At 40.1% G+C, this 20,051-nt stretch overlaps 2 protein-coding genes across 2 annotated transcripts in view; both read left to right on the forward strand.

Moving 5' to 3' along the window:
- The window catches only part of LOC113267501 (phospholipid-transporting ATPase ABCA3-like), a 160,715-nt gene extending 143,574 nt beyond the window's left edge, over positions 1 to 17,141 (forward strand). Inside the window, exons 26-31 of the mRNA XM_048224503.1 lie at positions 3,449 to 3,636; positions 4,267 to 4,437; positions 4,816 to 5,006; positions 16,274 to 16,347; positions 16,746 to 16,876; positions 17,120 to 17,141. Of these exons, the coding sequence (XP_048080460.1) occupies positions 3,449 to 3,636; positions 4,267 to 4,437; positions 4,816 to 5,006; positions 16,274 to 16,347; positions 16,746 to 16,876; positions 17,120 to 17,141 (777 nt within the window). The remainder of the gene's footprint in view (positions 1 to 3,448; positions 3,637 to 4,266; positions 4,438 to 4,815; positions 5,007 to 16,273; positions 16,348 to 16,745; positions 16,877 to 17,119) is intronic.
- A 2,467-nt stretch (positions 17,142 to 19,608) lies between these two features.
- Positions 19,609 to 20,051, forward strand: part of LOC113267547 (phospholipid-transporting ATPase ABCA3-like) — a 178,948-nt gene continuing 178,505 nt past the window's right edge. Inside the window, exon 1 of the mRNA XM_057314873.1 lies at positions 19,609 to 19,701. The gene's annotated coding sequence lies outside the window, so the exon portion shown is untranslated. The remainder of the gene's footprint in view (positions 19,702 to 20,051) is intronic.

Here is a 20,051-nt window from a genome sequence, read left to right on the forward strand (position 1 = left end):
TCCATTTGAATTGTGTTTTTATATTTTGGGGGTAAATACCCAGTAGTGGAATTACTGGATCATAGGGTAGTTTTTTTTTTTTTTAAGATTTTATTTCTTTATTTATTTGACAGAGAGAGAGAGAGACAGCCAGCAAGAGAGGGAACACAAGCAGGGGGAGTGGGAGAGGAAGAAGCAGGCTCCCAGTGGAGGAGCCTGATGTGGGGCTCCATCCCAGAATGCTGGGATCACACCCTGAGCCAAAGGCAGACACTTAACGACTGTGCCACCCAAGCGCCCCTGGATGATAGGGTAGTTCTATTTTTAATTTTTTGAGGAAACTCTATACTGTTTTCCACAGTGGCTGTACCAGTTTCCATTCTCACCAACAGCACAGGAGGATTTTCCTTTTTCCACACCCTCACCAACACCTGCTGTTTCTTGTGTGGTTGATTTTAGCCATTCTGACAAGTATGTGATGATATCTCACTATAGTTTTGATTTGCATTTCCCTAATGATGAGTGATGTTAAGCATCTTTTCATGTGTCTGTTGGCCATCTGGATGTCTTCTTTGGAGAAATGTCTGCTCATGTCTTCTACCCATTTTTAAATTAGATTATTTGGATTTTGGGTGTTAAATTGTATAAATTCTTTACATATTTTGGATACTAACCCTTTATTATGTATGTCATTTGCAAATATCTTCTCCCATTCAGTAGGTTGTCTTTTAGTTTTGTTGATTGTTTCCTTCACTGTGCAGAAGCTTTCTATTTTAATGTAGTCCCAATATTTTATTTTTGCTTCTATTTCCCTTGTCTCAGAAAACATATCTAGAAAAATATTTCTATGGCCAAAGCAGAGAAATTACTACCTGTTTTCTCTCCTAGGATTTTTATGGTTTCAGGTCTAACATTTAGGTCTTTAATCTATTTTGAGTTTATTTTTTGTGTGTGGTTAAAGAAAGTAGCCAGTTTCATTCTTTTGTATGTAGCTGTCCAGTTTTCCCAACACCATTTGTCGAAGAGACTGGAGACTGTTTTTGTTCCATTGCATGTTCTTGGCTCTTTTGTCAAAGATTAATTGACCATATAATCATGGGTTTGTTTCTGGGGTTTCTATCCTGTTCTGTTTATCTATGTGTCTGTTTTTGTACCAGTACTATACTGTTTTGATTACTATGCTTTGTAGTACAACTTGAATAATAATGGCGAGGGTGGGCATCCTTGTTGTGTTCCTGATCTTAAGGGAAAGGCTTCCAGCTTTTCCCCATTGAGAATGATATTTGCTGTAGGCTTTTCATAGATGGTTTTTATGAGATTGGGGAATATGCCCTCTATCCCTACACTCTGAAGGGTTTTAATCAGGAAAGGATGCTGTATTTCGTCAAATGCTTTTTCTGCATCTGTTGAGAGAATCATATGATTTTTGACTTTTTTCTTGTTGATATAATCTATCACACTGATCGATTTGCGAATGTTGAACCACGCTTGCATCCCAGGGATGAATCCCACTTGGTCATGATGGAGAATCCTTTTATCTGTTGGATTCTATTAGCCAGAATCTTGTTGAGGATTTTGGCGTCCATATTCATTAGGGAAATCAGTCTGTAATTCTCCTTTTTGATGGGGTCTTTGCCTGGTTTGGGGATCAAGGTAATATTGGCCTCATAGAATGAGTTTGGTAGCTTTCCTTCTGTTTCTATTTTTTGAAATAGCTTTAGGAGAATAGGTATTATTTCTTCTTTGAATGTTTGGTAGAATTCCCCGGGAAAACCATCCGGTCCTCGTGTTTTGTTTGTTGGAAGGTTTTTTATCACTGTTTCAATCTCTTCATAATTAATTGGCCTGTTTAAAAAATCAATTTCTTCCTGTTTCAGTCTTGGTAGTTTATAGGTTTCCAGGAACGACTCTATCTCTTCCAGTTGCTTAATTTATTGGCATAAAGCTGTTGATAAAAGTTTCTAACAATCCTTCCAATTTCATTGGTGTTGGTTGTGACCTCTCCCTTTTCATTCATAATTTTATTAATTTGGGTCCTTTCTCTCTTCTTTTGGATAAGTCTTGCCAGTGGATTGTCAATTTTATTTACTCTTTCAAAGAACCAGCTTCTAGTTCTGTTGATCTGCTCTACTGTACTCCTGGTTTCTAATTCATTGATCTCTGCTCTAATCTTGATCAACTGTTTTCTAGTGCATGGATTAGGCCTGTTCCTCTGTTGCTGTTCCAGCTTCTTGAGGTGAGAATATAAAAACTACATTTTAGATTTTTCTATTCTTTTGAGTGAGGCTTGGATGGCTATGTATTTTCCCCTTAGGACTGCCTTCACAGTATCCCATAGGTTTTGGACCGCTGTGTTTTCATTCTCATTGGTCTCCATAAATTGTTTAAATTGATTTTTGATTTCCTGGTTTATCGAATCATTCTTGAGCAGGATGGTTCTTAGTCTCCAAGTGTTTGAGTTTCTTCCAAATTTTTCCTTGTGGTTGAGTTCCAATTTCAAAGCATTGTGGTCTGTAGTACAACTTGAAATCTGTAATTGTGATACCTCCAGCTTCATTTTTTTTTCATGAACATAGTTCTAAGTTTAAAAAATTTATTTGAACATAATAAGCACAATCATTTGCACATCTGATCTGATAATCCCAATATCTGAAGTCATTTCAAATATGTTTCTTGTGAGTGTTGTTTCTACTGATGGCATTCATGGTATCTTTTTCTTTGTTCATTGAGTTATGGTTGTATGCAGCTCATTTACTTTCAAAAACTTATATGGGAGAATAACTTTATACCTAGAATAGAAGAAAGGGTTTGTTTTTATTTTTGCCAAGAGATTAGGGGTGTAAACAATCTGGGATTACTGTATGTTAATTAATAAAATTTTAGAGGGAAAGATATGAATTTAGTATTTAGTATTTAGAATAATTTTAATTATTTTTAATTTTAATTAATTTTAATAAAAGGATGTTATTATCTTTTTCTCTTGTCTATGTGCATCTAAATGCAAATCCATAAAGGGGTTGGTTATTGGCAAAACAACACTCGTTGCATTCTTCTGTTTGTGGGAGTAGGGAAGGCTTTGCTTCTATTTCAGCCTCACTGTGAAACAAGATCTACACATGGCTATGCAGGTTGTGCAGTGCAAAAAAACTTCTATGGTGGTCATGTCCTTTAGAGTTTCTTATTAATGAGGGGAGAATCTCATATTCTAATACTCCTCCAAATTCAGTGGGCTCTGGGATTTTATTTTGACTTTTTCTTTCCTATGATCATTAAAAGTGAATTGAGGAACCTGTTATTCCAACTTATTACAATAGATCCAGCAGCCATCATTGTGTAAACTTTAGAAAAGAAAAATTCTTGGTAAGACTCTTAGAGACATAGCTTGGAGGACTGTGGTCTTCTATCTAATCCAGCAATGCTCAGGAGGATAGATGACTTGGGTCCTTATTAAGGCAATTCTCGTAATCAGGTGAAGTCAAGAGTTGGCTATTGTCCTCAATCTGATGCACTGCTGGAATACATGACTGGTCGGGAAATAATGATCATGTGTGCCAGATTATGGGGAGTCTCTGAGCCCCAGATTCAGCTGTATGTGAATAAATGGTTGAGTTCAATGCAACTGGAACCCCATGCTGACAAGCTTATCAGAACCTACAGGTGAGTCATTTCATTATGATGATCTTTTTGTTGCTCCCATAAATGTTGATATGCTTCCCTGTGTTTCTGATGTTTGAAATAAATGAGTACAGCTCCACCTAGGTCCCTCTGTCACACAATTAGCTAATTGTAAAACTGTCTCACAAGTTGCTAGGTTTCAGATAATAGTAATAAGACAGATAAATGTAGTTCCGTGTCTTTCCTTTGCAGAGATGAAACTAAGAATCCTAGTTCTATTTGAACTGTAGCCTCTAAATCTCAAAAGGGATTATATTATTCTTCCTAGTGTCCATATGGTACTTTGTCTGCCAAGAAAGGAGGAATCTAGGCCCTTTGAATTATGGTAGATTTTTATACTTGGGAAATCATGGTACCCTAAGCACAAGTAAATAAATGCCACTGACGGTGTACCTAAAATCAGTTACATAAAAGTCAGTCATCTACATTTCAAATGAAAATTAATTGATATATACACCTGTACTGGGCTTGCCAACTTATTGAAGTACAACTAATCAACATTATGGAATTCATATTACATGTTTGTTGATATGTTTGTGCTGTTTCCTATAAGTAACTAATTTGAATAACCTCCCTTTCCCCTAAATTTTCTCTCTTTCTATGACCATAAAGTGGAGGAACCAAACGTAGGCTGAGTACTGCTATTGCCCTAATGGGAAAGACCTCAGTCGTTCTGCTGGACGAGCCATCAACTGGTATGGACCCTGTAGCCCGACGCCTGCTCTGGGATGTTGTGACATGGACACGTGAAAGTGGCAAAGCCATCATTATAACTTCCCATAGGTGTGGCTCATTTGGAGGCTTGAATGAGGGTTGGCAAGTATTATGGTGGTTATAAGCGAGAATCATTTGGGGCTAGGAATATTGACAATAAATTTGCTTAGGTATGTGATCTCTTCTGTAATACTAATGAATGGAATGGCCAAAAATCCTCATTGAGTTAAATAATTAAGAATGTGGAAAGAGCAGGAAGTTCAGGAGATGTGTTTGGGCATTTGTACTCTACTACTAATTGTTTGAAAATTTTTCACTTTCCAACTATGATCTTTATGATTAGCAAATTCCATTTCATATTGAAAACAGAGTCACAAAATCTTGGCTCCATTTGAACTACAGAATGTCCTCCAAAACAGCACTTTTTATGCTATTATGTTTTGCTAGAATGGAGGAATGTGATGCCTTCTGTACCAGGCTGGCCATCATGGTACAGGGAAAGTTCCTGTGCCTGGGTAGCCCTCAACACCTCAAAAACAAGTTTGGCAATATTTACATCCTGAAGGTCAAGGTCAAGATTGATGCGCAGGAGGATAAACTGGATGGTATCAAGTATTTCATCACACTGACATTCCCAGGTAAATAAGGTAATTTTATACAGATGTGTTAGATCATTGGGTTTTTTTGTTTCACCATCCATATGTTTAATGTCTTCAACAAATGTTTCCTGTGGCTTATTGATATTCATTGATCTTCCATGCTGAATTCCTTTTGGGAATCCTTCTTACTATAGTTTCTTAGCATAATAAGGCATGTGTTTTCCACACATACAAAAAGGTTCTCACTCAGCTCTTGTATCATTTTATTAAGGCAGCTTTGGATTCGAGCTGTCAATATAAATTATATCACTAACGTCATATTTTTGAATACAATTCTCAATTATTTTCACATACTACCCATGCAAAGTTTTAAGGCTTTTTCCCTCCAACTATGTATCCCTAGTCTTTTGATGTCTCAGCCAGGATGTGGTATAGAAATGCAAACAATGGGGGCGCCTGGATGGCGCAGTCGTTAAGGCGTCTGTCTTTGGCTCAGGGCGTGATCCTGGCGTTCCGGGATCGAGTCCCACATCGGGCTCCTCCGCTGGGAGCCTGCTTCTTCCTCTCCCACTCCCCCTGCTGTGTTCCCTCTCTCGCTGGCTGTCTCTGTCAAATAAATAAATAAAATCTTTAAAAAAAAAAAGAAATGCAAACAATGACTACTAAGCTTTTCTCTTCTCTCAAAACTAGTTCTGCTTCTGCTGCTAAATTCAACAAGCACCTCTCTGCCTACATAGTATAATACCAGAGATAGCAACTATTTTTTTTCTGTCCTTTACCTCTCTTTCCTAAATATAAAGCAGAAGCATGGCAAAGATTTTAATAATGTTGGTGATGGGTAGTAAGGGGGGCACGTATTGCATACACAACTAATGAATCATCGAACTTTACATCAGAAACCAGGGATGTACTGTATGGTGACTAACATAATATAATTTAAGAAAACATTAAAATAAAAAAATAAAGGTTAACATCAAAGAAAAAAAAATAATGCTGGTTTTTCATCTTACTTCCACTTTGTTAGGCTGAGCAAAATATCACAGAAGTTCTCATTGTGTGTCAGGCTGAGGAGTTGTAAGTTTATCTTCCAGGCAATGGAAAATATCATGATTGATTGCACAGTAGGAATAGAGAGCAGATGATAGATAAGAAATGAATGGAAGAGAAGATGTGGAGAACAGATGTATGGGAAAATAATTACACCAGTGTTGGTCATAGTGATTGTGATGTGCCTATGACACCTGCAGATGGATGTGTCCATTAAGAAGTTCAATACTCACTTAATGCATTCATTCAGCACATATTTTTGAGTACTTATTCTATCAGACTTCTATTTCACATGGTGTCTAATTACCACAAAGAGAAGCTATAACCAAAAAACCTCACTTATTGTGTGCTGTCCTAGCTCTGCTTCAAGGAGGGATACTAAACACTGACCCAAGACTTGAGTATGTGGACACGAGAGGTTTAATGAGAATGTGGGTTTGAAGCACATTCTCAGCTGTAAGGTATTCATTGCCCCGTTCTTCCTTACATCATTCTGGAGCAAATACCTCTTCAAATATGACAGAATCAAAAGGAACTGACTTGGAACATATACCTAAATGTTGATTTTCAAAAAGAAGATATAAATATTGCAAGCAAAAGTTATCTAGAATGTATACTTTAAAGAGGATTTACCACAATAATCAGATATTTGGGGTAAATGATTCTACATAATCCCAAGGAAATTTAACTGATATGTGTTCTTTTTTTAAAATGCAACGATGATTCTATTTCTACAACATGGAAGATTATATAGTCTGAAAAGTACTACTGGTAAAATGAAACTAAAAATTGATCAAAATTAAAACAAATACATCTCAAAAGAGAGAAAAAAATTTTAACCAGAAAACAAGAAAAAAAAAAAGAGAAGAAAACAAAAGAATGGAAACAGTGAGCAATTAGAAAAGCTAACTGTGGAAACAAATGCCATTGTAACACTGGGGTCAGTAATGAAGCTCTGGACCCTCTCCAGGGTTTGGAAACTCATGCTGAGACTGCCATGTAAAGGGGGACCCTCAAGTGGGCAGTCAGAAACATCCTATGATTCCATCCTCTGATTCCCAGGAGCAAGCAGAGGTCCTCTCTGGATGAAAGAATCTCAAATTTAAGGTTGGAGTGGGGAGAGACCCACAGAAGGCAGATATGAGAAAATACCAGAGGAAGATCTACACTGGGAGGCATATTACTTGATACATCCCAGAAGCCTCTCAGAAGGAACCCTACAGGAGAGGACTCAAAAGCTAAGAAAGATATTCTGTCCCACCTCACCTTCTATATAGGAAACTCCTTCTAAAGCTTTAAGAAAATTAATCTCATTTAAAGATAAATGACTGAAAAGAGTATAATTGAATCCCACAGAAAAATATCGTAAGTAAAAGAGGATAAAAGAAAATACCTACAGACATTGAAAGAACAGCAGAGCTACAAGGACACAAAACAGATGAAATTATTATCTAATATTTCAACATGAGCCTAAAGAATTAAGAAGGGAATGAATGGTATTTAAGAAAATCCTAAATTCCACTTAAAGGACAAAGAGATTAGATGGCTAGCCAACAAGGTGATATGCAAACAGCTGACCACATTGGAGAGGGTATTTTAAGTTAAACATTTCAGAAATACTTAACTATCAAGAGCAAATAAACCATATAGAAAGCACAAGGAAAATGGAGATTGGAAAGGAGAAAAACAGAAAACCATCAAATGGAAACACAGGAAAGCTTTCGAAAAAAAGCAAGCAAGAAGCAAGGCAAGGACAATCCAACACAACTATGAAATTAGTCCAAAAGGAGAAAAGCAAAGCCATAGATAAGAATAAATTCTAAAAACTATCATTCAAGAAAATTTCCTAAGATGAGACAAACCTGCTTATTGAAAGGACAACCTGAAAAATTGACCCAATATCATCAACACCAGGGACTATTCCAATATAACTACTGTATTTTAATAATAAAGTGGGATGACCTTTGGATCCCAGATTTAAAAAAAAAAAAAAAACAAGGGGAAGAATGAAAATTTATAAGGGAAAGAAAATTACACTGATTTTGGGCTTTGTGACAAAACATCTTATGCTAAGAAAAATGTAAGCCATAGTTTTCATATGGAGCCAAAATGATTTTCAAGAATAAAATTCAAAAAGTTATAAACAAATAGGTATTCAGGGAATATTATTCCTGATGGCTCTCCCTGAAGACTATACAGACAAAAATTTCACATCGGAGGAGGAGGGAGTTAAGATGGTGGAGGAGTAGGGGACCCCTTTTTCAGCTGGTCCCCTGAGTCGAGTTGGATAGGTACCAGACCAGCCTGAACATCCACGGAATCAGCCTGAGACGCAGGAAGATACATCTGGATCTCTACAAATGAACATCTCCAGAGCTGAGTATTAAGGTACAAAGCGGGGAGCTGTGAAACCCGCACAGATATCGGAAGATAAACAGAAGGGGGAGGGAGCTGCCGCGTTCGGGCACTAGGAAACGGTAGCCACCTGCATGGGAGAGAGCCGACTGAGACCGTGAGCAGGGAACGTGCGACCAGACTGAAAACCAGAGCTCTGATGTGCTCACTGGACCCAGACTGAGACCGGGAGCTCCCCAAGCGCGGGGGGGCGGCTGGCAGCTGGCAGCTACCGGTGTTAGAAACACAAAGGACAGAGACATGCCAGCCCTGGAAGTGAGGGCTGGGACGCCAGGTGTGGGGCATACATCCTGGGATGCTGCAGGGTTGAGTAGCACCAACAGAAACAGAGTTAAAGTGGCCAGAACATCAGTGGAGAACAGTCCGAGATCCCTCTGTTCTGAGACAGAGGCTGAGATTCGGCACTGCTGCACTGACTCTAAGAAGAGGCACAGCAAACCACCAGGGAAAGCCACCAGAGAACAAAAGCCTGGAAATACCAGCTCACAGTATGCCCATCCCCATCCCCCCTCTCAGGGGACACAGAGACTCTACCCAAACAGGGTTGCCTGAGTATTGGAGCGACAAGCTCCTCCCCCAGAAGGCAGGCTGAAAAATCAAGAAGCCCACATCCCTAAGGTCCCTATAAAACAAGGGCGCATGGCCTGGGTCTCGGTCAATAATTTCGGCTCTGGACAACCCCGCAACCTCTCCTCATCAGAATGACGAGAAGGAGAAATCCACCCCAGCAAAGAAAAGACAATGAGTCTATGGCCTCTGCCACAGAACTAATGGATATGGATATAACCAAATTATCAGAAACGGAATTCAGAGTAACCATGGTCAAGATGATGTGTAGACTTGAAAAAAGTATTAACGAAAATGTTAATGAGAATATAGAATCTCTAAGGGCAGAAATGAGAGCGAATCTGGCAGAAATTAAAAATTCTATGAGCCAAATGCAGTCAAAACTAGAGGCTCTTGTGGCCAGGGTGAATGAGGCAGAAGAACGTATCAGTGAATTGGAGGATGGGTTAGTAGAAGACAAAGCAAAAATAGAAACTGGACTTAAAAAAATCCACACGCAAGAATGTAGGTTACAGGAGATTACTGACTCAATGAAACTTACCAATGTCAGAATCATCGGCATCCCCGAGGGGGTGGAGAAAAACAGAGGTCTAGAAGAGATATTTGAACAAATTGTAGCTGAAAACTTCCCTAATCTAGCAAGGGAAATAAACATTCGTGTCCAAGAGGCAGAGAGGACCCCTCCCAAGCTCAACCACGACAAACCTACGCCACGTCCCGTCATAGTGCAATTCGCAAATATTAGATCCAAGGATACAGTATTGAAAGCAGCCAGGGCAAAGAAATTTCTCACGTACCAAGGCAAAGGTACCAGAATTATGTCAGACCCCTCTACACAGACCTGGAATGAGAGAAGGGGTTGGGGGGGCATTTTTAAAGCTCTTTCAGAGAAAAACATGCAGCCAAGGATCCTTTATCCAGCAAGACTGTCATTCAGACTTGATAGAGAGATAAAGACCTTCTAGAATTGCCAGTCACTGACCAATTTCATAACCATAAAACCAGCCCTACAGGAGATATTAAGGGGGGGTTCTATAAAAATAAAAAGGCCCCAAGAGTGATACAGAACAGAAAGTCACAATCGATAGAAACAAAGACTTTACAGGCAACATGGCATCATTAAAATCATATCTCTCAATATTCAGTCTCATGTAAATGGCCTAAATGCTCCCATAAAACGCCACAGGGTTGTAGATTGGATAAAAAGACATGACCCATCCATTTGCTGTCTACAAGAGACTCATTTTGAACCTAAAGATACATTCAGACTGAAAGTAAAGGGATGGAATACCATCTTTCACACAAATGGACCTCAAAAGAAAGCTGGAGTAGCAATTCTCATATCAGACAGATTGGATTTTAAACTAAAGACTATAGTTAGAGACAGAAGGGCACTATATTATTCTTAAAAGATGTATCCAACAAGTGGATATGACAATTATAAATATCTATGCCCCCAACAGGGGAGCAGCAAGATACACAAGCCAAATCTTAACCAGAATAAAGAGACATATAGATAAAAATATGTCAATAGTAGGGGGCTTCAACACCCCACTATCACAAATAGACAGAACACCCTTGCAAAAACTCAGTAAAGGAACAAAGGCTTTGAATGCCATACTCGACGAGTTGGACTTCATAGATATATATAGAACACTATACCCCAGAACCAAAGAATACTCATTCTATTCTAATGCCCATGGAACATTCTCAAGAATAGACCATGTTCTGGGACACAAAACAGGTCTCAACCGATACCAAAAGACTGAAATTATTCCCTGCATAATCTCAGACCACAAAGCTTTGAAATTTGAACTCAACCACAAGGAAAAATTTGGAAGAAACTCAAACACTTGGAGACTAAGAACCATCCTGCTCAGGAATGATTTGATAAACCAGGAAATCAAAAATCAATTTAAACAATTTATGGAGACCAATGAGAATGAAAACACAATGGTCCAAAACCTATGGGATACTGCGAAGGCAGTCCTAAGGGAGAAATACATAGCCATCCAAGCCTCACTCAAAAGAATAGAAAAATCTAAAATGCAGTTTTTATATTCTCACCTCAAGAAGCTGGAACCGCAATAGAGGGACAGGCCTAATCCACGCACGAGGAAGCAGTTGACCAAGATTAGAGCAGAAATCAATGAATTAGAAACCAGGAGTACAGTAGAGCAGATCAACAGAACTAGAAGCTGGTTCTTTGAGAGAATTAATAAAATTGACAGACCACTGGCAAGATATCCAAAAGAAGAGAGAGAGGACCCAAATTAATAAAATTATGAATGAAAAAGGAGAGGTCACAACCAACACCAATGAAATTGGAAGGATTGTTAGAAACTTTTATCAACAGCTTTATGCCAATAAATTAAGCAACTGGAAGAGATAGAGTCGTTCCTGGAAACCTATAAACTACCAAGACTGAAACAGGAAGAAATTGATTTTTTAAACAGGCCAATTAATTATGAAGAGATTGAAACAGTGATAAAAAACCTTCCAACAAACAAAACACGAGGACCGGATGGTTTTCCCGGGGAATTCTACCAAACATTCAAAGAAGAAATAATACCTATTCTCCTAAAGCTATTTCAAAAAATAGAAACAGAAGGAAAACTACCAAACTCATTCTATGAGGCCAATATTACCTTGATCCCCAAACCAGGCAAAGACCCCATCAAAAAGGAGAATTACAGACTGATTTCCCTAATGAATATGGATGCCAAAATCCTCAACAAGATCCTGGCTAATAGAATCCAACAGTACATTAAAAGGATTCTCCATCTTGACCAAGTGGGATTCATCCCTGGGATGCAAGCGTGGTTCAACATTCGCAAATCGATCAGTGTGATAGATTATATCAACAAGAAAAAAGCCAAAAATCATATGATTCTCTCAATAGATGCAGAAAAAGCATTTGACAAAATACAGCATCCTTTCCTGATTAAAACCCTTCAGAGTGTAGGGATAGAGGGTACACTCCTCAATCTCATAAAAACCATCTATGAAAAGCCTACAGCAAATATCATTCTCAATGGGGAAAAGCTGGAAGCCTTTCCCTTAAGATCAGGAACACAACAAGGATGCCCATTCTCGCCACTATTATTCAACATAGTACTAGAAGTCCTTGCAACAGCAATCAGACAACAAAAAGGGATAAAATGTATCCAAATTGGCAAAGAAGAAGTCAACCTGTTTCTCTTCACAGATGACATGATACTCTATATGGAAAACCCAAAAGAATCCACCCCCAAACTACTAGAAGTTATAGAGCAATTCAGTAATGTGGTGGGATACAAAATCAATGCTCAGAAATCAGTTGCATTTCTATACACGAATAGTGAGACTGAAGAAAGAGAAATTAGGGAATCCATCCCATTTACAATACCACCAAAAACCATACGTTACCTTGGAATTAACTTAACCAGAGATGTAAACGATCTATATTCTAGAAACTATAAATCACTCTTGAAAGACATTGAAGAAGACACAAAAAGATGGAAAAGTATTCCATGCTCATGGATCGGAAGAATTAACATAGTTAAAATGTCCATGCTACCCAGAGCAATCTACACTTTCATTGATATCCTGATCAAAATACTGATAACATTTTTCAAAGAACAGGAACAAATAGTCCTTAAATTTGTATGGAACCAGAAAAGGCCCCGAATAGCCAAGGAACTGTTGAAAAGGAAAAACAAAGCTGGGGGTATCACAATGCCGGATTTCGAGCTGTACTACAAAGCTGTGATCACAAAGACAGCATGGTACTGGCACAAAAACAGACACATAGACCAACAGAACAAAATCGAGAACCCAGAAATGGACCCTCGGCTCTTTGGGCAACTAATCTTTGATAAAGCAGGAAAAAACATCCAGTGGAAAAAAGAGTCTCTTCAATAAATGGTGCTGGAAAAATTGGACAGCTACATGCAAAAGAATGAAACTTGACCAATCTCTCACACCATACACAAAGATAAACGCCAAATGGACAAAATCCTCGATGTGAGACAGGAATCCATCAAAATCCTAGAAGAGAACATAGGCAGCAACCTCTACGACATCGGCCAAAGCAACCATTTTCATGACACATCTCCAAAGGCAAGAGAAACAAAAGATAAAATGAACTTGTGGGGCTTCATCAAGATAAGAAGCTTCTGCACAGCCAAGGAAACAGTCAGAAAAACTAAGAGGCAGCCCACGGAATGGGAGAATATATTTGCAAATGATGCCACAGATCAGACTGGTACCCAAGATCTACAAAGAACTTCTCAAACTCAATACACGAGAAACAAATAAACAAATCATAAAATGGGCAGAAGATATGAACAGACACTTTTCCAATGAAGACATACAAATGGCTAACAGACACATGAAAAAATGTTCAAAATCCTTAGCCATCAGGGAAATTCAAATCAAAACCACATTAAGATACCACCTTACGCCAGTTAGAATGGCAAAAACTGACAAGGCAAGAAACAACAATTGCTGGAGAGGATGTGGAGAAAGGGGATCCCTCCTACATTGTTGGTGGGAATGCAAGTTGGTACAGCCACTCTGGAAAACAGTGTGGAGGTCCCTTAAAAAGTTAAAAATTGAGCTACCCTATAACCCAGCCATTGCACTACTGGGTATTTACCCCAAAGATACAGACGTAGTGAAGAGAAAGGCCATATGCACCCCAATGTTCATAGCAGCAATGTCCACAATAGCTAAATCGTGGAAGGAACCGAGATGCCCTTCAACAGATGACTGGATTAAGAAGTTGTGGCCCATATATACAATGGAATATTACTCAGCTATCAGAAAGAACGAGTTCTTAACATTTGCTGCAACTTGGATGGCACTGGAGGAGATAGTGCTAAGTGAAATAAGTCAAACAGAGAAAGACAATTATCATATGATTTCTCTCATCCATGGAACATAGGAACTGGGAAGATCGGTAGGGGAAGAATAAAGAAAGGAGGGGTAATCAGAATCAGGAATGAAGTATGAGAGACTATGGACTCTGAGAAACAAACTGAGGGCTTCAGAGGGGAGGGATAGACTGGTGATGGGTAGTAAGGAGGGCACGTATTGCAATGGTGCACTGGGTGTTATACGCAAGTAATGAATCATGGAACTTTACATCAAAATCTAGGGATATACTGTATGGTGACTAACATAATAAAAATTATTATAAAATAAATTAGAAGAAATAAAAAATACAAGTGATAAAAAAAATGTCACGTCGAGTGAGGAGTGAATGGAGAAGTTTCTGCATAGGAATTATTGGTGAGCACTGAATATTTATACCAGTATCTTAAAAGAGAGGACAATTTATGGGTATTAGGAAAAGATGTTAGAATGGAGTTAATCATTAGAAAAAAAATGTACACTTGACCGTAATTCAAATATAACAGTAAGAAAAAGAACCAGCCACAAAGTGAAATACAGACAGTCATATTTGTATATTTACATTTGTATTTATATTTATGCATTTATCCTGTATATATGCACATATAACTTTAAAAATTATATAGGAGGACTATAATTAAACATATTGTGCCTTTCAACATATGTAAATAGACTTAAATCCTGCATTAAATGAAAAATAATTTTGGCTTGGCTCACAAGCAAAATTCAGTTCTCTAATGTGTATAAGAAGCAAGCACTACTAAAAAAACTAAATCAGAGAGGATAAAAATTTTAAAAATGGGCTTCATAATTCTCTTGCTATCCCACACTTGATCTTTAGCAATTTATTACATTTTTTATTTCAGCTTATGTCATTTGGTATTGTCTACCTTGTACAAGCAAATGTTATGGTCCTGATCTTGTCTGTAAATGCCTGTCTCTACCCAGATATGGGTTAGTTATTTTCCCTGAGTTTGCCCTGTCAGAAAACTGATGGGTTCCAGAAATGCATTAATTTGCAATTTGTCCAGCTTTCTTGTATTAACAGTGGGAGTGACAGTCTTTCCAACTCACTGTATCTCAAAGGTGAAACTAGACCAATTTTTTAAAAAGCAACGGCCCAATGATTCTACCTACAACTATGTTTTACATACTTGCATCTACCTGTTAAAGGAGATAAGTAAAATACTATTTAAGTCAGTAAATTCACAATAGTCTTCTATGTCTATCAGTAGTAGCCTAAAGGAAAATAAATTGCAGAACATTCATATGCCAGATTACTATTTAGAGAAGAAAATGAATTATAGCTATATGCAACCGCATGAATGAATTTCACAAACATTGAGCGAATGAAGAAAGAAAATATACCAGATGATTCCATTCACATAAAGGTCAAAGGTAGGAAAACTCTACCTCAATTTTTGGAGGTATATGCATAGGTAAAAACACCTTTGAAAAGGAAATGTCCACAATAACAATGAAGGTATTGGTAATTTTTTATGGGGGATAGAGGCTGAGAAGTGGGACATGGGAGTGTCTGGGTTACTATTACTTGGCCTAAATGGGGTGATTTCACCAGTGTTTGCTTTCATTAAACTCCATGTTCAAATATTTCACACACAAAAAGAGCTTTATGGGATCATGGAGACAGAACATGCATTAGAAATCACATTAAGAAAAGCTACTCACCCTTATAACATGTATTTTTTACTTTAAAACATTTTGACCCCAGTTAATCCAATTTGCAACAACCTACAAATGTGCACTGATGAGTGTAAATACATTTGTTTGTTCCAATTAGAAGTGGATACCACCCTCTTCCCTTTCATTCCACCAGTGGGTTCTTATTCACCCAAGAACAAAACCAGAACACATAGCCCGACTTCGATGATTTATATGTATGATTTCCTCTTTCACAGGGCATGTGATCATGGAAAAACAAGGAGGCCTTGTTCTGCTCCCCTCCCCACCAACCACACTGCACATGTATACATATCCACACAACCAGAGTGAAAACCTGACTAGCTCATATTCTCAGCATTATGTTCAGGAATAAAGTCTTGTTGTAACATTAGAATTTTTGAAGGCTCAGAGTTTTTACATGGGGTATGTAAACTGACAATTTTATTGTGCCTGAAAGTCTGCCCTCGATAATTGCTATGAATTCCACATAATAAGACTATTTCATCAGGAATAAATCCAAAAGGAATTAACCATGTCATATATATCAAAGACGGCATGTTATTTGACCATGTCCCTTTTTGTATTAACAATATCTATTCACCCCTCTATTGTGAATAATTAAGTTGATATAGCAATATTTTGGAAATTTAAAATGATATCTGCAAGATTACTCATCTATCCTATCTTTCATTTCTTAGGTAGTGTATTAAAGCAGGAGAATCAAGGGATCCTTACCTACTACATTCCCAGCAAGGACAACAGCTGGGGAAAGGTAATGTAGAAACCATGACCTTCTAACATTACATATTAAGAGGCACTAATGATAGGGGGAGTATTTGATATTCGGGTATGTGTAATGGGAGCCTGGCATTGTATGAGAAGCAGAAAAGTAACCTAAATTATGTGATTTTTCAAAAATACCTAGAGTTTTAATTGTTTGTTCCTTAAATCCCATTATTAGTCTATGTCCATCAAGACAATGGGAACAGAGAACTGCTTCCTTGCAGATCCTCAGTTACGTTTTCTATCATTTTCTCATCTCCCCCTTTTGTCCTCCAACATTAACTTGACAGGACTTGGAGGAAGTGCAGGAGAGGCTTATCTGGGTTGGGCGCTGGAGGCGAGGATTACGATGGTAACTGCACTTTTTTATTGCTGTTGTTGCTAAAGGTGTTTGGTATTCTGGAGGATGCTAAAGAGCAATTCAATTTAGAAGACTATTCCATCAGTCAGATAACGCTGGAACAAATCTTCCTGGCCTTTGGTACCCCAGAGAACACAGAAGGTGATTATAAAGAAAGGTACCATGAGATCCACTCCCAACCAGTGACCCTTATGTCTTCCTTAGTCTACTCTGTGTATACCTGGACACACAGAGGGACATTACTATGTGTGTGCATATCTTGGTATAAATATATTTACATCATAAAGAGCCTTCCAAAGAGGAACATACATCACTCTTTTGTAGATTTACATGAGTGGCCTATGTATACAGCATGTGCAAATCTAAAGACATTTAGCGAAAATCCTGTTCATTTTCCTAGAAATATAAAAGAGCACCATTAATCAGGGTAGTAAAAGGACCTATTCCTGAGCATTCTGAATGTTTAAACAGAAACATCCAGAAATGGTGGTGCTGTCAAATGGGACAGCTTGAAGAGCAAGAGGATTTTGTTTCAGTACTTGAGATATGGTTAAGAGGAGCATTAAGCCTGTATCAAATCATCTTTCCCATGAATACACACATACATAATTTTATACCAGAAAGGATCTAATTAAAATCAATATCAAAGTTTAAGGGATAAGGGTAAGTTGGGTTATTATTTACAAAACTCAAACCAAGATTCTTCATTTGCAAGAGAATCTTTGTATCAAGACATTTAAAGTCCAAGAACAAAGTAAAACAATTCTTTAAGAGTGTGTTTTCTTTCCTATTCTCGCCCCACTTCTGATTAAGAAGGAAAGAAGAACAAATGAAGAGGAGAGGGAGACAGAGAGCTCTTTCTCAGATCTTGTTTGGGCACACGGAATCCCCCATAAGCCACATGAGAAATCTAATCACTCTCAAGATTCATGGGCAGATGAGCAGACAAGTAGGGATGACTGTTGTCCAGTTGCAAGACAGAAAGAGTCCATGAAGCGACTCTATTTTGAGATGGTTTGTTCAAGGTTTTTATATTCTCAGTTGGATTTTGTGAGTAATAAAATGATACCCAGAAGGTATTCTGTGTTTTGTTGTTTTTAGATGTAATGTTCTATGGGTTCCACTCCCATACATGCCATACATCACCAGCGATTTCACTAATTGCAAGATTTGTTTACCAGGCTCACCACCTTTAAATGGGGAGAGGGAACTCATTTGATTAAGCTATTACTTGCATCTAGTCTCACAGTTGGCATCATTAATGACTTTAAAATTCCTTTAATGTGGTAGTCTTACATGCATTGCATCATTTAATCCTACTACAAACCTCTGAAGTAGGTAGTGCAGCTATTATTATCCTCGCTGTACATGGAAGACACAGAGGGGTGAAGGATTCAGCCAGGGTCACCCAGTAAGCAAGCAGGGACATCCCTGTGTACCCATTAAGAGCCTGGAAACCACATAGCAATTTGAACAGGGAGTTCTCTCTCTCTCTCTCTACTTCCTTATAACTACTTCTGAGGTTTGTAGTAGGATTAAATGATGCAGTGCTTCTAAAGTGCTTAGTAGAGTTCCAAGAATTCTAAAGAATACACTATGGCTGAGGGGAAATACCCAAGGAAGAAACAAACTTGGAAGAGGACTCCTCCCCAAGGCTGAGATTCACATGTTCTTGGAGAAGGTGAGCTTGGTGGGAAGTTCCTTGGCCTTGGGTCAAGGCTGTTCCATATCTGCTGAGACAGCAGGAAATGCCTCCATAGGGTACAGGCTAGATCTAGCAAGCAGGAAACTTTTCTGTGGTTGTTGGCAGGCTGGTGCTAGGAAGGGACTCTTGCGGGAGTCACTGAGTACCCACAGTTAATGAGGGTGGGGGTGCAGGGTGAATGACGCGAAATGTCCTCCACACCTGCTGCGGGCAGCAGCAAGGTGATAGAAGAATCAAGAGGAAACACCTGAACTTGGAACAGCAGCCTTTGGTCCTGCAGGGTCCCTCCAGCACAAAGCTTAACCTGACAGTTCAAGAGCCCAGCCCCATTTAGCGCTGAAAGGCCAGAACCGGATACCTGGTTCAGTAGGAGAGACATTTGCCCTCTGACAGAATTCAGAACCTGGGCTTCCAACCATTAAGCTACAGTGGAGGTGCATATTGCGGGGGAGGGGGGGGAGGGGGGGGTTTGCTGGTCCGCCAAGAGAAGCGACCATTAACGAATTGGAGCAGCAGGAGAGCGGTCCAGGGGTGAGGCCCACTGAGTGGCTGCGCGCGCAGAGGACGCAGTCGTAGTCTCCACGCGCTGAGCGCCCACGGGCAGAGGCGGAGCACGCCACCAGGGCGAGGGGCGGCGCACCTGGGAGCGAGACGCGTGGACCGCGCGCATTAGGCCAGGTTGCGCAGCTTCTGGGGCTTTGAGTGGCCCCCGGAGGAGGGTGGCGGGCCCCTGTGCCTGCACCTCTGCAAGCTTTCTGTTGATCCCCACAGACCATGGAGGGCGGCGGCCACTGAATCTCCTCCCACTTCCTGCCACCAGGTACTGGCCCGCTGAGGGTGACCATGACACATGAGGGAGAGGGGAGCCAGCGACAGTTAGAGGATGGTGGGGTCGTCCAGTGGGGTGCAGAGGCGAAGCGCCTGGGAGCAAGCGAACGGGCCTGAGGTAGGGCCCTCAGGGTCGTGGGGCCTCGGGCAGTGTGAGAGGGAAGAGTTTAGTGAGGCCTCACGCTCTGACGGGTCCAGGAGAGGGTCCAGTGCGCAGAGGAGTAGAGAGATGCGTGCCAGGAAGGTGGTGAAGCCTGAGGGCGCGAGGGCTGCAGGGAGCGAGGGGCGGGGTGGGGACTGGGCACGTGCGCGCATGCGCGAGGAAGGGCCCAAGGTGGCGGACCGGCAGGCGGCGGGGCGGTTGGGGAAGGCGTTGGCAGGAGGCGCTGCACGGGTGACGAGCGTCCCTCAGAGGTGAAGGTGGAAGTGTGGCTGTGGCGGTTTCGAGGGTGAGTGTGGGACCTCCCCGCCCCGGTGGCTTCTCCCCAGATTTCCCCGGGAAGGCGGAGGGTGCTCCGAGGACTGCCCGGAGGTCGACCCGCCGACCGAACTCCCCCGAAAGTGCGAACCCCACACAAGCCCCCGAATACACTGGAACCCTCCACAACCCTCTCTGCTCCCCTTCAAAAGGATACCCAAACCCCCTTGTATGTAATGTACATATTATAATGTTACCTATACCCTCACTGTCGAATGTCCGGGGGCCGCCACACCCAGTGTTGACCCTCCATCCTGTGTTTTGCGTGTCCCTCGCAGGACCTCACTCCCAGCCTTTTCCTCTCCAGGGGCCCCTGGTCTG

The sequence above is a fragment of the Ursus arctos genome, unplaced genomic scaffold (genome assembly GCF_023065955.2).
Source record: "Ursus arctos isolate Adak ecotype North America unplaced genomic scaffold, UrsArc2.0 scaffold_2, whole genome shotgun sequence".
In the NCBI taxonomy this organism is placed as follows: Eukaryota; Metazoa; Chordata; class Mammalia; order Carnivora; family Ursidae; genus Ursus; species Ursus arctos.